Genomic DNA, 15,629 nt, shown 5'->3' with positions numbered 1-15,629 from the left:
TGGGTTGGGGAGGAGGGCGGGGGGAAAGAGATCCCGTCGCGTTTTGACCCCCAGAAACCTTCCCGCAACCCGCCCTGCCACCACCAGTGTCACTCCTCCTCCTCCTCCTCTTCTTCTTCTTCTTCTTCTTCTTCTTCTTCATCCTCCTCCTCCTCCGCCTCTCATCCTCTTTCTCTCCTCTTGAGGGTGAAAACACCATCGCTCATTCCGGGCCGTGACATTTTCCAGCTTGTCGCCGTATGCTGCTGCGCGGACAGCGAGCGCAGAGAGCCAAAAAGCAGGAGAGAGCAGGGGGGGGAGGACGCCGCTAAGAGAAGCACCGAGCATCATCCCTCAGCCATCCGGAGCGAGAGGCGCACCAAGCGGAGGCGAGGCGCTGCAGGAAGCCGCTGCTCCCCTGCCACCTCCCCGGAATCCCACACCGGACACGGCCCGAACCGGACTGGATATTTACGTCTCGGTGGGACATTTCACGGTTTTCTACCGGAGCTCCGTAGGCTTCCTACTCGCCAAGCAGTAGCATTAAATAGGCAGCGGGAATCAGTTAAAGCCTTTATTACCTTTGGGCGCATTATGAACCATTAGGCTTACACAGGCGGTCATCAGCCGCCCGTATAAAACCTCCAGTGCCATCATTATGTTGTAACATAAAACGCGATGGACAGGGAGTAAACACAGCGGCTCTCCGCTCACTTAATGTTTGTGTTGACTCCTTGCGGGCTGTTCTGTCTCCGTGTTGATCGTGCTCACAACTTAATTACTGATTCGTTTATGAAGAAGAAGAAGAGGAAGAAGAAGAAGAAGAAGAAGAAGAAGAAGAAGAAGAAGAAAAAATAAAATAAATAAAAGCAAATGCACTCTGATTTCCAGGAGCCCGGAGACAGAGAGGAAGGGAGGGGGGAAGGATCGCTGGAGCACAGCCGAGCAGCGCATCAACCTCTCCGGTGTAGGTCTGGCTGTCGAGTCGCATGGAGAAAAGGGTAGGTCTGATCGGCTTCTTTATTAGTTTATCTGAGAAGGTGTGGGTAGGAACAGTCTGATCGGGTTTAAAGCATCAAAACCGGAGCACATGGCTGGGAGGTTTGTTTGCAGTGGACAGCCGCCACAAAAAACACACAAGGCCCAGTAAAGACCGGTGGGCTGGAAGTGACATGCATCAGCTTATGCTTAGTGGGGAAACACCGTAAAAGGAGTGTTTATTACTTTATGCACGGAAGCATGATCGCAAACCTCCAAAATGAACCAACACATTTCATTCTCAAGCACTTTTAAAATCACTTTTAGCCATAAACATCAATTCAATGGCTATAATGGATGAGGCAACTTGAAATAAAAGGCCCTGATTTCAGGCTGTTTGATGCCAGTCAGTTAAGGGTTAGAGAGTTGGTCATTAAGAGGCAGGGCAGAGCAGAGGAGATACAGCTCTTCAGCTCGGTATGTAGGTCAGTTTTTTTGCTACACTGATTCAGAGGCTCGGTGGTGGGGGTGGAGGAGGAGGAGGAGGAGGAACGGGCCGAGGCTGAAGGGGCAGCAGGCGGACTGAGCTCCTCTTACTGAGAACAGAGCAATTAGAGGATGTAGGGTGTGCAGACAGAAAACCACAGCCGTGTGAAAACAGGCCGGAATTTGAAAAAGTAGACGTGAACACACACTGAATCTAAAACGACTGACAAAACTACTTTTCAGCGCTTTGCCTCCTGCAAACAAGAAACCTGGTAAAATACCTGGCTTGTGATGAAGGTACAACGTGTTCGTGAAGTAATAAACATTTCTTTAGCTGCTCCATCAAGGAGATGTGGAAACATTTTACCTGTGAGTCACAGCTGAGATGAGTAAAGGTCCTCAGAGTTAAGGCTCAAATATTTCTACCTACTTTCTCAGCCATAAGTCATCTGATAGTTGTTAAGTTTTACTAAGCTGATAAATGATTCATAAAACCACCAATATAAACATAGCAACCTTCCTGTTCTCTGCTGGGCACACGATGAAAACAACTGAAGCAACAACTTCAGTGAAAGTTTGATTTAAAAGTCTAAAAGTGTTGTCTGCAGTCAATGTTGTGAGACTTTACCCAAGATTAAAAATGCATTTAGAAACTAATATTTGTTTATTTTTTTTTTTTATAATTTTGATTTATAATATTGAATACAGTACAAAAATCAATTTTTATAGTGCATGCGTGATATTTAAAACTAAAGACTGAGATTTTAACAAGGCCAGCTAATTCAGGAACACAAGTCTTCAGTTTGTTGTAGGAATAAAAATGCATCTAGCCATACTGGATTAATCTTATTTGGATAAATGGCCTTGACTCCATGGATAAAACGCTGCGTAAAATCTTGTTTGGAGGCGCTCCAGTCTGCAACAGGTTCCGTTGTGTGGGCTCTGTGTAAAATACTTTACAGTTTATTAAGAATGTCTTAATTTCTAACGTGCTTATTACATACAGTAGAGTAAATTAATAGATTTTAATAATCAGTATGATTTATAACTCTAAAAATATTTACGTGAAAATGTTTTCCCTTCATCCCGAAGCTTTCACGAGTTAGGTTTCAATTTATTCCAAAGTTTTTGGCTTAAAAAAAATCTTTAGCTTATTAAACAGGGATTGAAATGTCAATTTCTACACTTAAGTATGTTATAAATTTAGGTGAAAATCTTGAAATATACTCCAACGATTTCTGCGTGTGAAACAAACATCAAATAATTTATTTTAAAAACAGTCACATGTCTTCCGACTAACTGATTTTTACTGAACTATTTCCTGTTAAGAACTATGTGTCGTTTATTAGCTCAGCCCCTCTTTCATTAAACGCGACATTAAGCCGAGCACTGAGACGCATATTTGCGTTATTCTCTAGCAGACGCTCTGATGCCGATGTCGTTACAGCAGCTGACGCAGCCTCATCAAGCCTAATTTGCTTTTAATAACTTTTCCATTGGAAACAGCACAGTTGTTAACCAGTTTCGTTGTTTGATTTTTATTTTTTTTATACATACAAATTCCTGTAATTCAGCGTCTGAGCTCGCGCGCTTTGATCTTCCTGGCGCACGGAAACCCGAGCCGCCCCGTGCGTAAAAGGAGACGCGCAATCTGATAGCGGTGATTGTTTTAATAGCCGACCACCATAAAAACGAGAAGGTGTCCCGGGACTGAGCCTCAGAGCAGGTGCTTTCTGTGACCATATGGGGCCCCGAACCATTTAGGACAGACGTAGAGTTCAGCAGAAGGCTAGCAGGGAAGCAGTGCGTGGATGTGGAGGGGGAGGATTTTAGTTCAGTTTTAAAAAAGACAGAAAATAGCTTTTATATGTTCAGTGTAACTTTTGTTTCACCAGAGGTTGTACAGTCTATACATGGAGTCAAAATTAGCAGAAATCGGACACTTTGGGTCAGAATGTCCTTGTCTCTGAGCTTTGTTGAAACGTTTAATGGCTCCAAACAGGTCAGCGGCTGTAGAGAAGCCGTCTTTTTGAGCCTCATATTTCGGCTGTAAGCCGCTGCAATATTCTTCCTCTAGACTCCACAGAAGAAAGCCAGAGTCAGCACACCGTGGCTTGGTTAAAACAACAGAGAAGTGAAAGGTGTGCGTTTGAGTTGTCCGCCCGTGATCCCAGCCGTCCTGTGGGACTGTGACCTGTGTCCCTTTAATCCATCAGAAAGAGAAACAGAAGCAGATCTGCTGACCTGAGCACAGACATGCAGGAGCAGCGAACAGGCTCAGATTAGCTCCATAACACACTCAGACTGATGTGTTTATTCATGAAATGTGCGCCCTGACGGGCTGCTGCTGAGTGTGTGTTTTTCTTATGAATTTGTCTGAGCCATGTGCCTGAGAGCATGCCATATGTGCGTCTGATTCATTGTGTCATGGTGGTTTTTGCTTGTGTGTGAGCAGGCCCCATGTGAGGGTCTCGCAGCGGGGTCATGAGGGATGTCTCAGCACGGCTCCGTCTGGTTTAGATTTTAGGAAGGAGTTCGTAAAGTTTGCTGCCACAGACAATTGTTGAAGGAAATCTATAAACAGCCAGTTTGCAGTGTGCCTTGTAGGGGACACAGCGGTGGAGGAAGGTCCTCTCCTCAGAGAAGACCTAATTTGGACTTCTCTGCCTACATGCATAGCAGAGCGTGTGGCAGAAAACTAACACTGTACATCACCCTGAACCCACCATCCCTAAAAGATGGCGAAGTCTTCAGCAGAGACAGGGAAGCCGCTCCAAGCGAAAGCCAAGATAGATGGAGCAAAATCACACATCTGTCCTGGAAGAAAACCTGTGAGAGGCTGCAAAAAAGCCGAGGCTACCACCCATTTATATGTTAAAATGTCCCAGTCAAAGTTCAGACCTTAATCCAAAGGAGATTCTGTTCAAGATATTAAATTTGCTGTTCATGGATGCTTCCTCATCCAGTCTGACTGAACTTGAGGTATTTCGCAAAGAAGAGTGAAGAAACCATTCAGAAAAGTTGGTGGAGACATGCCACAAAAAAACTTTCTGCTGTAAATGTAGCAAAAGGTTGACTAGCAAATAACAGAACATTAACGTCTAAAGTCACTTTGCAGGAACTATGGAAAGGAAATGGAAATAATAATGTATTATTCTGTGTTGAGCTAAGCCAGGAGTCTGCAGCCTCACAGCCTAACTAATGCTTATAAGCATAGTTATGATAATAAATTCAGGTTTCAGCAGTTTATTGTTTTCTTCATTGAATAATTTCATTTAATTTCCACTAAAGAACGACTCAATATTCGATGTGTTGCAGGACATGAAAAATGGGTAAACTTGGACACAAAGAACAGCATTGCAAGCAACATAAAAGGCAGCGGCAACAGTTAATTTTTGATCAAACCACAGCTCAAAGTCCCTGCAGAGGCACACACACACACACACACACACACACACACACGCACACACACACACACACACACACACACACACACACACACACACAAAAGCTCCTAAATTATAAAATCACATCATGTTTACCAACGGTACAGCAGTCCAGTAAGCCGTGAAGCTCTGGTCCCCCTGACAGATCGGTCACATAATAAAATAACGGTGAGATTTCGTGTCACACGGCCGCAGATGTTGAGTGTGTCTCACTCTTTCTGTCTCTCCGTCTAATTGTGTTTCAGTATGAAGAGCTGGTGCACTACTCAGGGTCGGAGGGCATGCCGGTGGGGGGCTACGGGGACGACGTCAGGGCGCTTCCTCCGCCACAGTACGGCCCCGCCATCCCTGACTCCCTTAAACACCACAAAGACCAGATCTATGGGTAGGAGGATTTATGTGACCCTGCAGCAGGCTGACATGCAGTGTGTATTTACAGTGCATGCTAAATGTGAAAATACGTGTGAAGTGTTTACAGCTGTCTGCTTCATACATGCTGTGGTGTACAGTTTGTGTATCGTGTTCTGTATCATGTGTTCTCTATACCAACTGTTACGGTGTTTATGTCCAGTATGTTAACTGTTTATGTTCATGTGTGTGTGTGTGTGTGTGTGTGTGTGGGCAGTCACCCACTTTTTCCACTGCTGGCCTTAGTGTTTGAGAAGTGTGAGCTGGCCACCTGCTCCCCTCGGGACTCCTCCTCCTCCCTCTCAGCCACCTCCCACCTCCCCGGCATGGCCAACCACAGTGACGTCTGCTCCTCCGAGTCCTTCAACGACGACATCGCCGCCTTCGCCAAGCAGGTGGGTGAGCACCGACCAGGAAGCAGGGGAACAGCAAAGTGTTTTTTTTTGTTTTTTGTTTTGTTTGTTGTTGAAGCATTTTGTGCTGAGATCCTGAACGTGCGTTGCAGATTCGCTCCGAGAAGCCGATTTTTTCTTCCAATCCTGAGCTGGACAACTTGGTATGACTCATGAACTGACAGCTCACTAGAATTTAAAATGCACTTTGTGAGAGATGTTAACATGATAATCCTCTCCAACAGATGATCCAGGCCATACAGGTTCTTCGCTTTCATTTACTGGAGCTAGAGAAGGTTGGTCAAATCCCAGCATGTTGTTATTAAAATGTGCTAATTTATCTCAGATGTTAAACAGCTCTTTAGTTTCATTCTGTGTAAATATATTTATGTTTAGCTTGAACTGCCGGATTTGCATTTCCAATTCATTATTCGGTCTATGAACTCATCAACAAACATTACTCTTTGAAATTTGAGGAAGATGTCTGGTGTTTGTTTTTTTGCTGATACTGATTTTAGCTAATTTCCCTTAGAATTTAGCCGTGTTGAACATTTCTCTTTCTCACCTTCCTGCCCTGAGCAGCCATTACTTTTTTATGTAATAAAACTGAAGTGATTTTCTGTAAAACAAAGTTTGGGGGTGAAGAGATAATAGAATTGCCGCTCTGAATCGTCTTTAGCATCTCGTCTAGTTCTCATTGTGGTTAGCATAATTAAACGTAAACATGAGTCTCCGTGTGTATTTTCAATAAAAGTGAAAAACCTGAAGTTTCCAAACTTTGCAGATTTTCTGAGAGGCTCTTGTTGAAAGCTCAAAATGATAAAACAGAGAGACTTTGCTTTGACATACTCAGCATATCCCTTGCACATGCAGAAGCTGATTCTAAATATGTATTCCTTTTCTAGTTTGAGGAAATGCCACCAAGGTGAGTGGGAGGAAGTGTCTCCTTGAAAACTTGACGACTGTTTCTTGAAAAGTCGTGTAAAAAACAAAGAAAGCTTAAAAAAAATCAGAGCTTGAGGAACAAAGATGACCATCAAACTCTCGGTTGGAGAACAGCTGACGTGCTTCTCTAGAAATTATATATCTTGTATTTCTTTGTTAGTGTTGTTGTTGTTGTTGTTAGCACAACCTGTTAGCGCTTACAAATTTTACGTTGAAAAAAAATCCCAATTTTGAAATTTTAGAGCCAATTTACCTAAAAGTCTGCTGATTTCTTGCCGCATCTCAGAAATGAAAACAGCAGGTCAGACATCTAAGATAACCAGACATCTGGTTAAATGTGGATCGGTTATTCTCTAGTAAATGTGCTTACATGGCCATCAAGGAGAAAAAATAAAGCAAAGAACATACATCAGAAAATGTTAATGTCTTAAAACTGAAAGGCAAAATTCTTTTGGTAAAACTTTCAGCGCATCATTGCAAACTGATGCCGACCATAATAAGACATAATTTGTGTCTGAAGGTGCACGACCTGTGTGATAACTTCTGCCATCGCTACATCACCTGCCTGAAGGGAAAGATGCCCACTGACCTGGTGCTGGATGAGCGGGAGGGAGGCTCCAAGTCCGACATGGAGGACTTTGGCGGCTCCTGCACCAGTTTGTCAGAACAGGTGAGACACCCAGTCATTTTTATAGTCCCTTGCAGCAGTTTCTGCCCAGCATTCTCTCCTCCATCCTTTTCCCTGCGCTGCAGAATGCATCGTGGTTACGGGAGCCAGATGAATGTGCCACTACGCCTCTAGGAACACCAGGCACCTGTGGGCTGCCCTCACACAGCACAGGGGACAACTGCAGCGACGCAGGTTTGCACACATGTTCACACGAGTTCTGGTGGAAAATACTGCAAACGAAGATGTGACCAAATGTTTGGTAAATGTCTGACACAGCCAGTAAGTCTTGTAAATTGTTTGATGTTCTTCACTTGTATAGCAAATTTTAGCCTCTATAGTCATACAAAAGTCTGATTCGGACAAATAGTCATCAATGACAACGGAGCTGCTGTTGGATAAAACTCATACATCTGACATCCCCTGAACCGCAAGAACACACAAATATATATAAAAAAACACAATATTTTAAAAGTTACATTCTGCAGCTTTAACAAAAGATACTTTAATATGACAAATGGGCCTCATATGAATGAATTGATATGAATGTACATGTCAGTTCTGCAGGCAGTGGGTGCCAATCAGACGACTTTTTAAGTCGTGCCATGAAAACAAAATCCTCTATGCAGCTTTGGAAACAATTAAGAGCCCACTTTACTGAACCCCATTGAAAACCTTATGATTATTCCACCAAATATTGATTTCTGAACTCTTCCTGTGTTAAAACATTAGTATTGTTGTTTCTAAATTAATATGAACTTGTTTTCTTTGCTTTATTTGAGGTCTGAAAGCGCTGCATCTTTTTCATTATTTTGACCATTTCTCATTTTCTGCAAATAAATACTAAAATTCTTACTTGGAATTTGGGAGACATGTTGTCAGTAGTTCATAGAGTTAAAGAACAATGTTCATTTTACTCAAAAATATACATATAAAGAGTAGAATCAGATAAACTGATCATTTTGGAGCGGCCTCTTCATTTTTTCCAGAGCTGTATATCAGCTGGACGTGTATGAATACGTCTGTTTGCTAGCATGCAATGACGTCAAGGTCGCTCTTGCAGGAGACGGCCTCGATGGGGGAGTGGCCTCCCCCAGCACGGGGGAGGAGGACGAGAGTGACCGGGACAGGAGGAACAACAAGAAGAGGGGCATCTTCCCCAAAGTGGCCACAAACATCATGAGAGCGTGGCTCTTCCAGCACCTGTCGGTGAGCTTCCCGTTTTCCTTTTTCGATCACATATTGTCAAAATTATCCATTACATTTGAAATGCATTTGTTAGGGCCACCCTTGCAGACATATAGGCGAAGAAAGACGGCTTGTGTACAGTGGTGGGAGAATGATTACTGCGCAGAGGATTTACTGTGGGAAAAACGTCATGTGCGAGGATAGACAAAGAAGGGAAGCGAGTGTGCGATGGAGGTCAATTAAATTAAATGAAAAACTGGGGGATTAAGTGATTATGTGAATATGCTCATATTAGAAGTGATAGAAATGGAGTGTGTAATTGTTGGTAAGGTGGTTAGATTAGTAATTAGCTACTAAATGAAGCAGGTCAAATGTTGCTTCACTCCAATTATTGCAGTATGTGTCTGTGTGCGTGGTGGAAAGGGAAAAAGAGACAGAGTTAGCGGGCTTAGTGAGGCTTTAAATGTGAGAGCAGACGGGAATTTAGATGAAGGGTCTTCAGAATCCACACTGAGAGTTCACACACATTATTTCAGTCTGGGTTTAAGGTGAGGCTTCATGTTTCTCTGGGAGGATTCTCCCATCAGTCGTCTCACTGCTGCCAGCAACACACGTCAGGGCCTGGCTTTGATTTGCTTAACTTTCCACTCTCCTTTTTTGTGCGTGTGTGTGTGTGTGTGTGTGTTTACAGCACCCGTACCCGTCGGAGGAGCAGAAGAAGCAGCTGTCGCAGGACACGGGGCTGACCATCTTACAGGTCAACAACTGGTCAGTGCTCTGCTCGATCAATACACTAATCCCAGCCCCGCGGCTTTCCGATAATCAGTTAAACTCTCTTGTTTAAGAGGAAATGATGAATTTTCTTCGCCTTGCGTAAGCATTCAGACAAGCTGAACTTCTTCACAACTTGCTAAATTACAATTACAGTGTAATTTATTGGGTTTTTTTTTATGTGAGGGATCAACACAAAGTAGTGTATAATTGTAAGGTGGAAGGAGAATTAAACACGGTTATTAAATTATTTTGCAAATAAAAAGTGTGGTTTTGCATTTATGGTCAACCACTGTATATCACTTAAATAAAGTGGATTTTATCCAGAAAACATAAACATAACAAAATGGCATAACTCGGTATAAATCCAGGTTTGTTGGAGAACATTAGTGAACAAAAAGCTTCATGTAAACAAGCAGGAAGAAAGCTGTGGAGATGTTTAAAATAAGGTTTAACATCTCACAGATGAGAGATGCTATTTATTTTTTATTTATTTAATTTTTAAGCAGTTAAAAAAAAAAGGAGAAAAAGAAAACAGGCCTCACTCAGCATAATTGTTTTACAGCAGGTTTCTGTTCTGGGGAACATGAAAAACACACAGATATCCAACATCACATCACCACCATTTTTAAGATTAGGTTTAGTCATCAGAGCAGAAAGAGCTACATAAATGGCACCATGAAAAGTTCAAAAATACAATTTAATGCAACTTGCCAAACTTCATTTAGAAAATCAAAGCATTTAAAGCATGTTCAGTCCATCATCTGAAAATGGAAAGAGTGTGGAATAACTACGAGCTTTACACCTAAGAAAATGTTAAAAGTATTTCTGCTGGTATCTGTGCACATCACCAGCCAATATTATTGTTTAAATCATATTAATCTGGCAGTCAAAGTCCAGATCTGAATACAACTGAGAAAGACTTGAAAACTGATTTTCACAGACGTTTTCTAGCCAATTTCACTGAGATTTAACTATTTAACAAAGAAAAACAGGGCAGATTCTCGATCTCTAAATAAGCAAAGCTGTTAGAGAAGCTGTAGCTGCAAAATGCATGAAACACATTTTAATTTGTTTAGCAAAACATGTTGAAACTCGGATCATTTTCCATCTTATTCATAATTATGCACTTTGATGTAAAATCCCAAATAAAATACATCCCATTATAAGCTGATGTGAAAAGTTCAGGGGGTATGAATAATTTACAGTCGATACAAAGTGTTTTATAATGTTCACATTTAGTGTCAATAAAAAAAAGGTCACAGCTTTACAAGATTTTCACAAAGATCATTATAATCTAGTTCACTGGAGCATAGTTAATGACGCCGAGAAAAACGTACTGCAAAGCATTTTTCCCCTCAAGCTGCAGTCCAGTGAAATCCTGTTGCTCATAAAACGAAACTACGGATCAATATCCAATAATCAGATTATTTACTGCTTCTCAGTTTCCATTTCACGGCCGCAGACTTAAACGTAGTTCTGCTTTCCAGAAAGCTTTTCCCAAGTGGTTCCTTTTCTGTGTGTAAGAATTTTTTATTCTGTTTCACGCCGATAAAAAGGATTTCCTTCATGTTGTAGCTTACATGTTTTTAGGTGTACCTTCGCCACAGCAGCAGCACACAAAGTGAGCAGATCAATGCAGATCAATCAATTATCACAGGGCGGATCAATACGCTCTCTGCCCTAACGTTGATTTACTCTGCTCTCTGAAAGGGTTAAGTGCTTGTAAAAGGGAAAAGGTTAATAGTCTCCCTCTTTGCCTTTTTCTCCATTAACGGTTGACCTTGTCCATCTCTCTCTCTCTCTCTCTCTCTCTCTTTTTCTCTCTCTCTCTCTTGCTCCCTCTCTCTCTCTCTCTCTCTCTCTCTCTCTCCACATCCTGTCTTCACGTCTCTTGCTTCGTCCAGGTTCATCAACGCCCGGAGGAGAATAGTTCAGCCAATGATTGACCAGTCAAACCGCTCAGGTCTGTGTTCAGCCAGTCTTTGTGTATATTTGTGATGTGTCTGAGTGTGTATTTGTGTCTGAAGGTGTGTGTGTGTGTGTGTGTGTGGGGTCTCCCAGGTCAGGGTGGTCCCTACAGTCCAGAGGGAGCTGCACTGGGAGGCTACGGCCTCGACGGACAGGCCCATCTGGGGCTTCGGACGACAGGTACGGCCAGCTGATTCAACCCCGCTTTTATCTACACGTAGTTTAACACGTAAATATGAGAGTCACACACTTACTTTTAGACCCTTTAGTTTAATGTGACTCAGACACCATGCTGCCGCTGAAAATATTCACCAGAGCGCTGACCGTGGGATTATGTGCTGCTGAAAATAGTCCCTGACAGATGCACATTTTACTGCCGTTTTCTCAGCGATATCTGAGAAAACATTTTCTTTTACTTAAAGTTAAAAATATTCGTCTTCTTCAATTTTGGCCCCACTTACAGCTGTTAAGATCACATACCACAGCCTAGTTATAAAAAAAAAAACTGAAGATATTTTGGATATTAGATCGTAGGTGGCAAATTGCCTCCTTTTTTATTCTTTGTGTGAGTAATCAGGTGTAAACAGCTGCCCAATGCAGATGGGATACAGACAAAACAGCATTTATATAAATCACTGATGTTTGTCGTAAAGGGGGGTGGAGATATTATGTAAAATTCACTTTTTCTTAGCTTTTTTTCATGCGTTGTTCCCTCATCAAAAACATACCTGGAGTGTTGCTTTTATTCTTTCATGCATGTTTTAGAAAGCTGTGAATCTCCAATGGCAACCATTCGGGGTTACCTCAACAACGGCTCTCAGAAGAGCACCGGTGATGAGCTCATCATACGAACAACTTCTCAGTCTGAGAAGCATTGTTGTGTCAGATTAAGCAGAAGCTTCTTAAAGAGACAGAGGCCCATTTTCCTTTTTTTGAGTCATATTTGTTTTATGTCGTTTTTTATATCTACTGCTTTTTATATCGTTTGTTTGTCGTGTTGTTCCTTTGTTGTGTTTTTCTGTGGCATACTTTGTCTGGTAAAAAGTCCAGCTTGGACTCTAAGTCTCCAAGTAAAGTTGGTAGCTCAACCAACACTTTAATTCTCGTAAGAATAAGAACAAAAAGCATCTTCACTGACATTCCGCGTCCGTTCTAAATCAACAAAAGAGTCTTTACCTTTTTTATCGGGTTATCTGTGAGACGTATGACTCCACAGTTTCTCAGCAGAGGTCTGGGAATCCTCAGCTTGGGTGAACTCCGTAGGTTAGCTGCACTGTAAGTCTTCGGCTAGAATGTTGACAGAGATTGAACCTTGAACCTGACAGAAATCTTGGTCTTCATCTGCATGTGGACCCTCCTGGCATCCATGGTCCTCTCTGAGGTCCAGCAGGGTGAAACGCAACGACCTCACACATAAATCTATGTGTGAATTTTACAACAGGTGGAGTGAATACTTTTTTTTCAGGCTATCCAAAATGTCAACGCGCCACTGCTTTCTAAAACTGTTAGCTTCAGCTTTCAGGACCAGCTGATCTTCACTTGTACTACATAAAGACAATATTTTTCCTGCTGGCATCTACTGTAACTAAGATACAAACTGCTTATGACATTTTAACATAACCTCGCTTCAAAAATCCTGAACTGTTCTGAAAAATAAATTTGGCAATTGTTTATTTGAGTGTCAAATAAAGCCTTCTCGGGTTTATTTACAAGACATAAATACATCTAGGATGTCAAAATAGACACCAAAACAAAATATTGTAAAACATTAACAAATTAAATTCCATAATAAAAATGTACTATAAAGGATACAAAATCCTCTTTTCTGTTGCAAAACACGTTGAATAAATGTTGCTGAAACAAACATCTCTTGATTAAATAGCCAAGATATAAATTAGCACATTTCAGCTGTAAGCCAGTTTAAAGTAAACTATAATCGTTTATGAAGCATAAATAAACATTACTTTTGGTCAAACGCCATCATCAAAGTCATCAACCAAATATATATCAAATATATTGATCAATTTTCCAGTTATTATTAATCAAAGGCAACTCTAAAGAAACTCAGTGTTTCGGCTGTTTTTCAGTTTTCTGGAACTTTGATCTTTTCATGTTTAACTTCACAAACAGTTTGAAAGACATCCTTCATTTGGATGCAAGTTCTGACTTTGGGTTTCCTGCAAATGTCCTTCTACTGCTGATCTTTACACATCTTGGTTATATTTAAAGTTATGATGACTCAGGTGTTCATCATGCAGTTCTAAATCTTACATATATTTCTTTTACTTTCCACCAGGTCTACCAGGAATGTCCTCTCTTCAGGGCGAGTACCCCGCCGCTCTGCTGTCCCAGCCTGGCTACCCCCCCCACCCAGGAACGTCCCTCCACTCGTACCCCGGCCCGCACCCCCACCCCGCCATGCTGCTCCACCCGCCGCCGCATGCACACCCCGCGGAGCCGCTCATCGCCCAAGGACTGGACATACACGCACACTAGCTGTCTGGGGGAGCAGAGCGTGTGTGCGCACGTGTGTGTGTGTAAAAGAGTTACTGTATGAATGTGAGTGTGTGGAGTGTGTGTGTAATGGCTGATCCAGTACCCTATTTAAAGACAAACTGCTCCAAAAGTTTACATTCCTCACTGAGAGACACTGACCTTAATGTAGCTGATCGACTGACAAAAACACACACACACGTAAACATTTCACCGACACACTCCCGAGTCTAGACCCACAGGTTTAAGCCATACCTCTCTGAGTAGAAGTGCTTCCTCCTCTTCAAATGTCTCCACTGTGTCCTGTGGGTGAGACACATGCTTTAAACTACACTTCCCATCATGCCTCCTGAACCACAGGATGACCGGCTCAGAAACACAACCACCTGGATGTTACTGGACAGGACTCGATCCTACGAGCCAAACCTTCCTCACAGCCGCCCCGTCTTCCTGCACACGCTGACTGTCAAAAACACACACACACACACACACACATACACTTTATTTAAAGCTTTCTTTTGAGTTTTTTTTATATTTTTATATTTATGTGTGCCACTCCAGGCAGATGCAGCTTCATGTGAGCTTGTTGAAATGTTAGTGCTCTTCCTCAGCATGAAGCTAAACACTCTGAATGACTTCCAGTCTGCCTCGCTCTCGCACCACTGACCTCCTTAAGGCGCCAGCAGCCGTCCGTTAGCTTTCCTCCAACTCACTGATAGACGAAGCAACAGACACGACACAGAAAGCCATTCTAACACACACCTACATACACACGCACACACACACACACACACACACATATACAGAAGGACTTCTGCAAGCATTTCTAGTCCACCGTTAACTGTCACAGCTGTGTGAGAGGGAAGCTGCAGCCAAAGGACTCTTCAGACATTTGGCTCCTTCTCCGCTCTTGCTTGGACCGCTGAAGAATTTCTGAATGATGATGATGGTGAAAAAAAAAAACTTAAAGTATTAAAATGTTTTTTGTAAGCCTTGTCACTTGTCATCTGTTTGTTTGATATGATCGGTTTAGCTGGTGAAAATAGTGAGCCTTATGTTTTTGAATGAAATTATATTTCAACCTTCTGATCAGTCACTGCAGCTCCAGATGTTCTCCGGGAAGGAAATGTGCAAAAACTCACTTTCAGAGTCCAAAACGACTGCAGACAGAACAAATATCAGGCTGAGAGTTCAAGAGAATAAATTATTACCGTGGCTTTTATGTTTTTTTCTGTCTTTTCCCTTGTATACAGAATTTTTAAACAAAAATCTCCATAACCTCAATGTACATTTCAAGAAAAATAGGAAAAATTCATTACTTTATATATGTAATGTAATTTGATTGGGATTCCAATACAATCCTACTTCAGACTCATCCCCATTTGAATAGCAGGTAGACACAATTAGCCAATCACATGGCAGCAACTCTGGATGTGATGCTAAGTATCAGGAAATGGGATTTGCTGAAAGTGGCTTTCAGGGCACAGTGGTTAGTGTCAGACAGACTCATATTCAGGAACTGCTGATCTACTGGGATGTGTCACAAAATGTGAAAAGTTGCAGATGTGTGTGTAGCGTCAAAAATCACAGAACAGGAAAAGAAACAGCATAAAGGAGATCCTTCACAACATCATATTTATGACTGCATCAGAGATCGGTAATATTTCTTACTCTTTCACCTTGTGGATATTTTTGCTCAGAAACTACAAATGTCAGCATCCAGAGTACAAAAAAAAAAAACATGCAACAGCCTGACTGGTTTACAGTTTACCTAATTTTAATTCAGAAATATTACAATTAATTAAACAAAGGTTGACATTTTACTTGGTTTAGAAAAAGTACAATGCAAGAGGAAAAAAACACTGCAGAGCTTACATATTTTCAATGAAGCCATTCTGTGATATT

At 41.9% G+C, this 15,629-nt stretch overlaps 1 protein-coding gene across 2 annotated transcripts; it reads left to right on the top strand.

The window, feature by feature from the left end:
• Nucleotides 1-72: 72 nt before the first annotated feature.
• meis3 (myeloid ecotropic viral integration site 3) lies at nt 73-14,720 on the top strand. 2 transcript variants are annotated; one of them, XM_016663938.1, is made up of 13 exons: nt 73-460; nt 871-980; nt 5,135-5,274; nt 5,544-5,692; nt 5,803-5,853; nt 5,935-5,985; nt 7,155-7,304; nt 7,388-7,496; nt 8,365-8,510; nt 9,181-9,257; nt 11,168-11,226; nt 11,325-11,411; nt 13,528-14,720. In XM_016663938.1, the coding sequence occupies exons 3-13, from the start codon at nt 5,136-5,138 to the stop codon at nt 13,725-13,727; spliced, it is 1,218 nt and encodes a 405-aa protein (XP_016519424.1). In that variant the 5' UTR covers nt 73-460; nt 871-980; nt 5,135; the 3' UTR covers nt 13,728-14,720. The 2 variants fall into 2 exon arrangements, with proteins under 2 accessions (XP_016519424.1, XP_007577910.1); XM_007577848.2 differs by having other exon boundaries at nt 80-460; nt 5,515-5,692.
• The last annotated feature ends 909 nt before the right edge of the window (nt 14,721-15,629 follow it).

The sequence above is a fragment of the Poecilia formosa genome, unplaced genomic scaffold (genome assembly GCF_000485575.1).
Source record: "Poecilia formosa unplaced genomic scaffold, Poecilia_formosa-5.1.2 Scaffold457, whole genome shotgun sequence".
NCBI lineage: Eukaryota > Metazoa > Chordata > Actinopteri > Cyprinodontiformes > Poeciliidae > Poecilia > Poecilia formosa.
This window is presented reverse-complemented; position numbering and strand designations above follow the sequence as displayed.

Coding starts and splice junctions, on each gene's coding strand:
- meis3 (XM_007577848.2), top strand. Junction 7,497..8,364: donor GGACAACTGCAGCGACGCAG/GTTTGCACACAT, acceptor TCGCTCTTGCAG/GAGACGGCCTCGATGGGGGA. Junction 11,227..11,324: donor TGACCAGTCAAACCGCTCAG/GTCTGTGTTCAG, acceptor GGGGTCTCCCAG/GTCAGGGTGGTCCCTACAGT.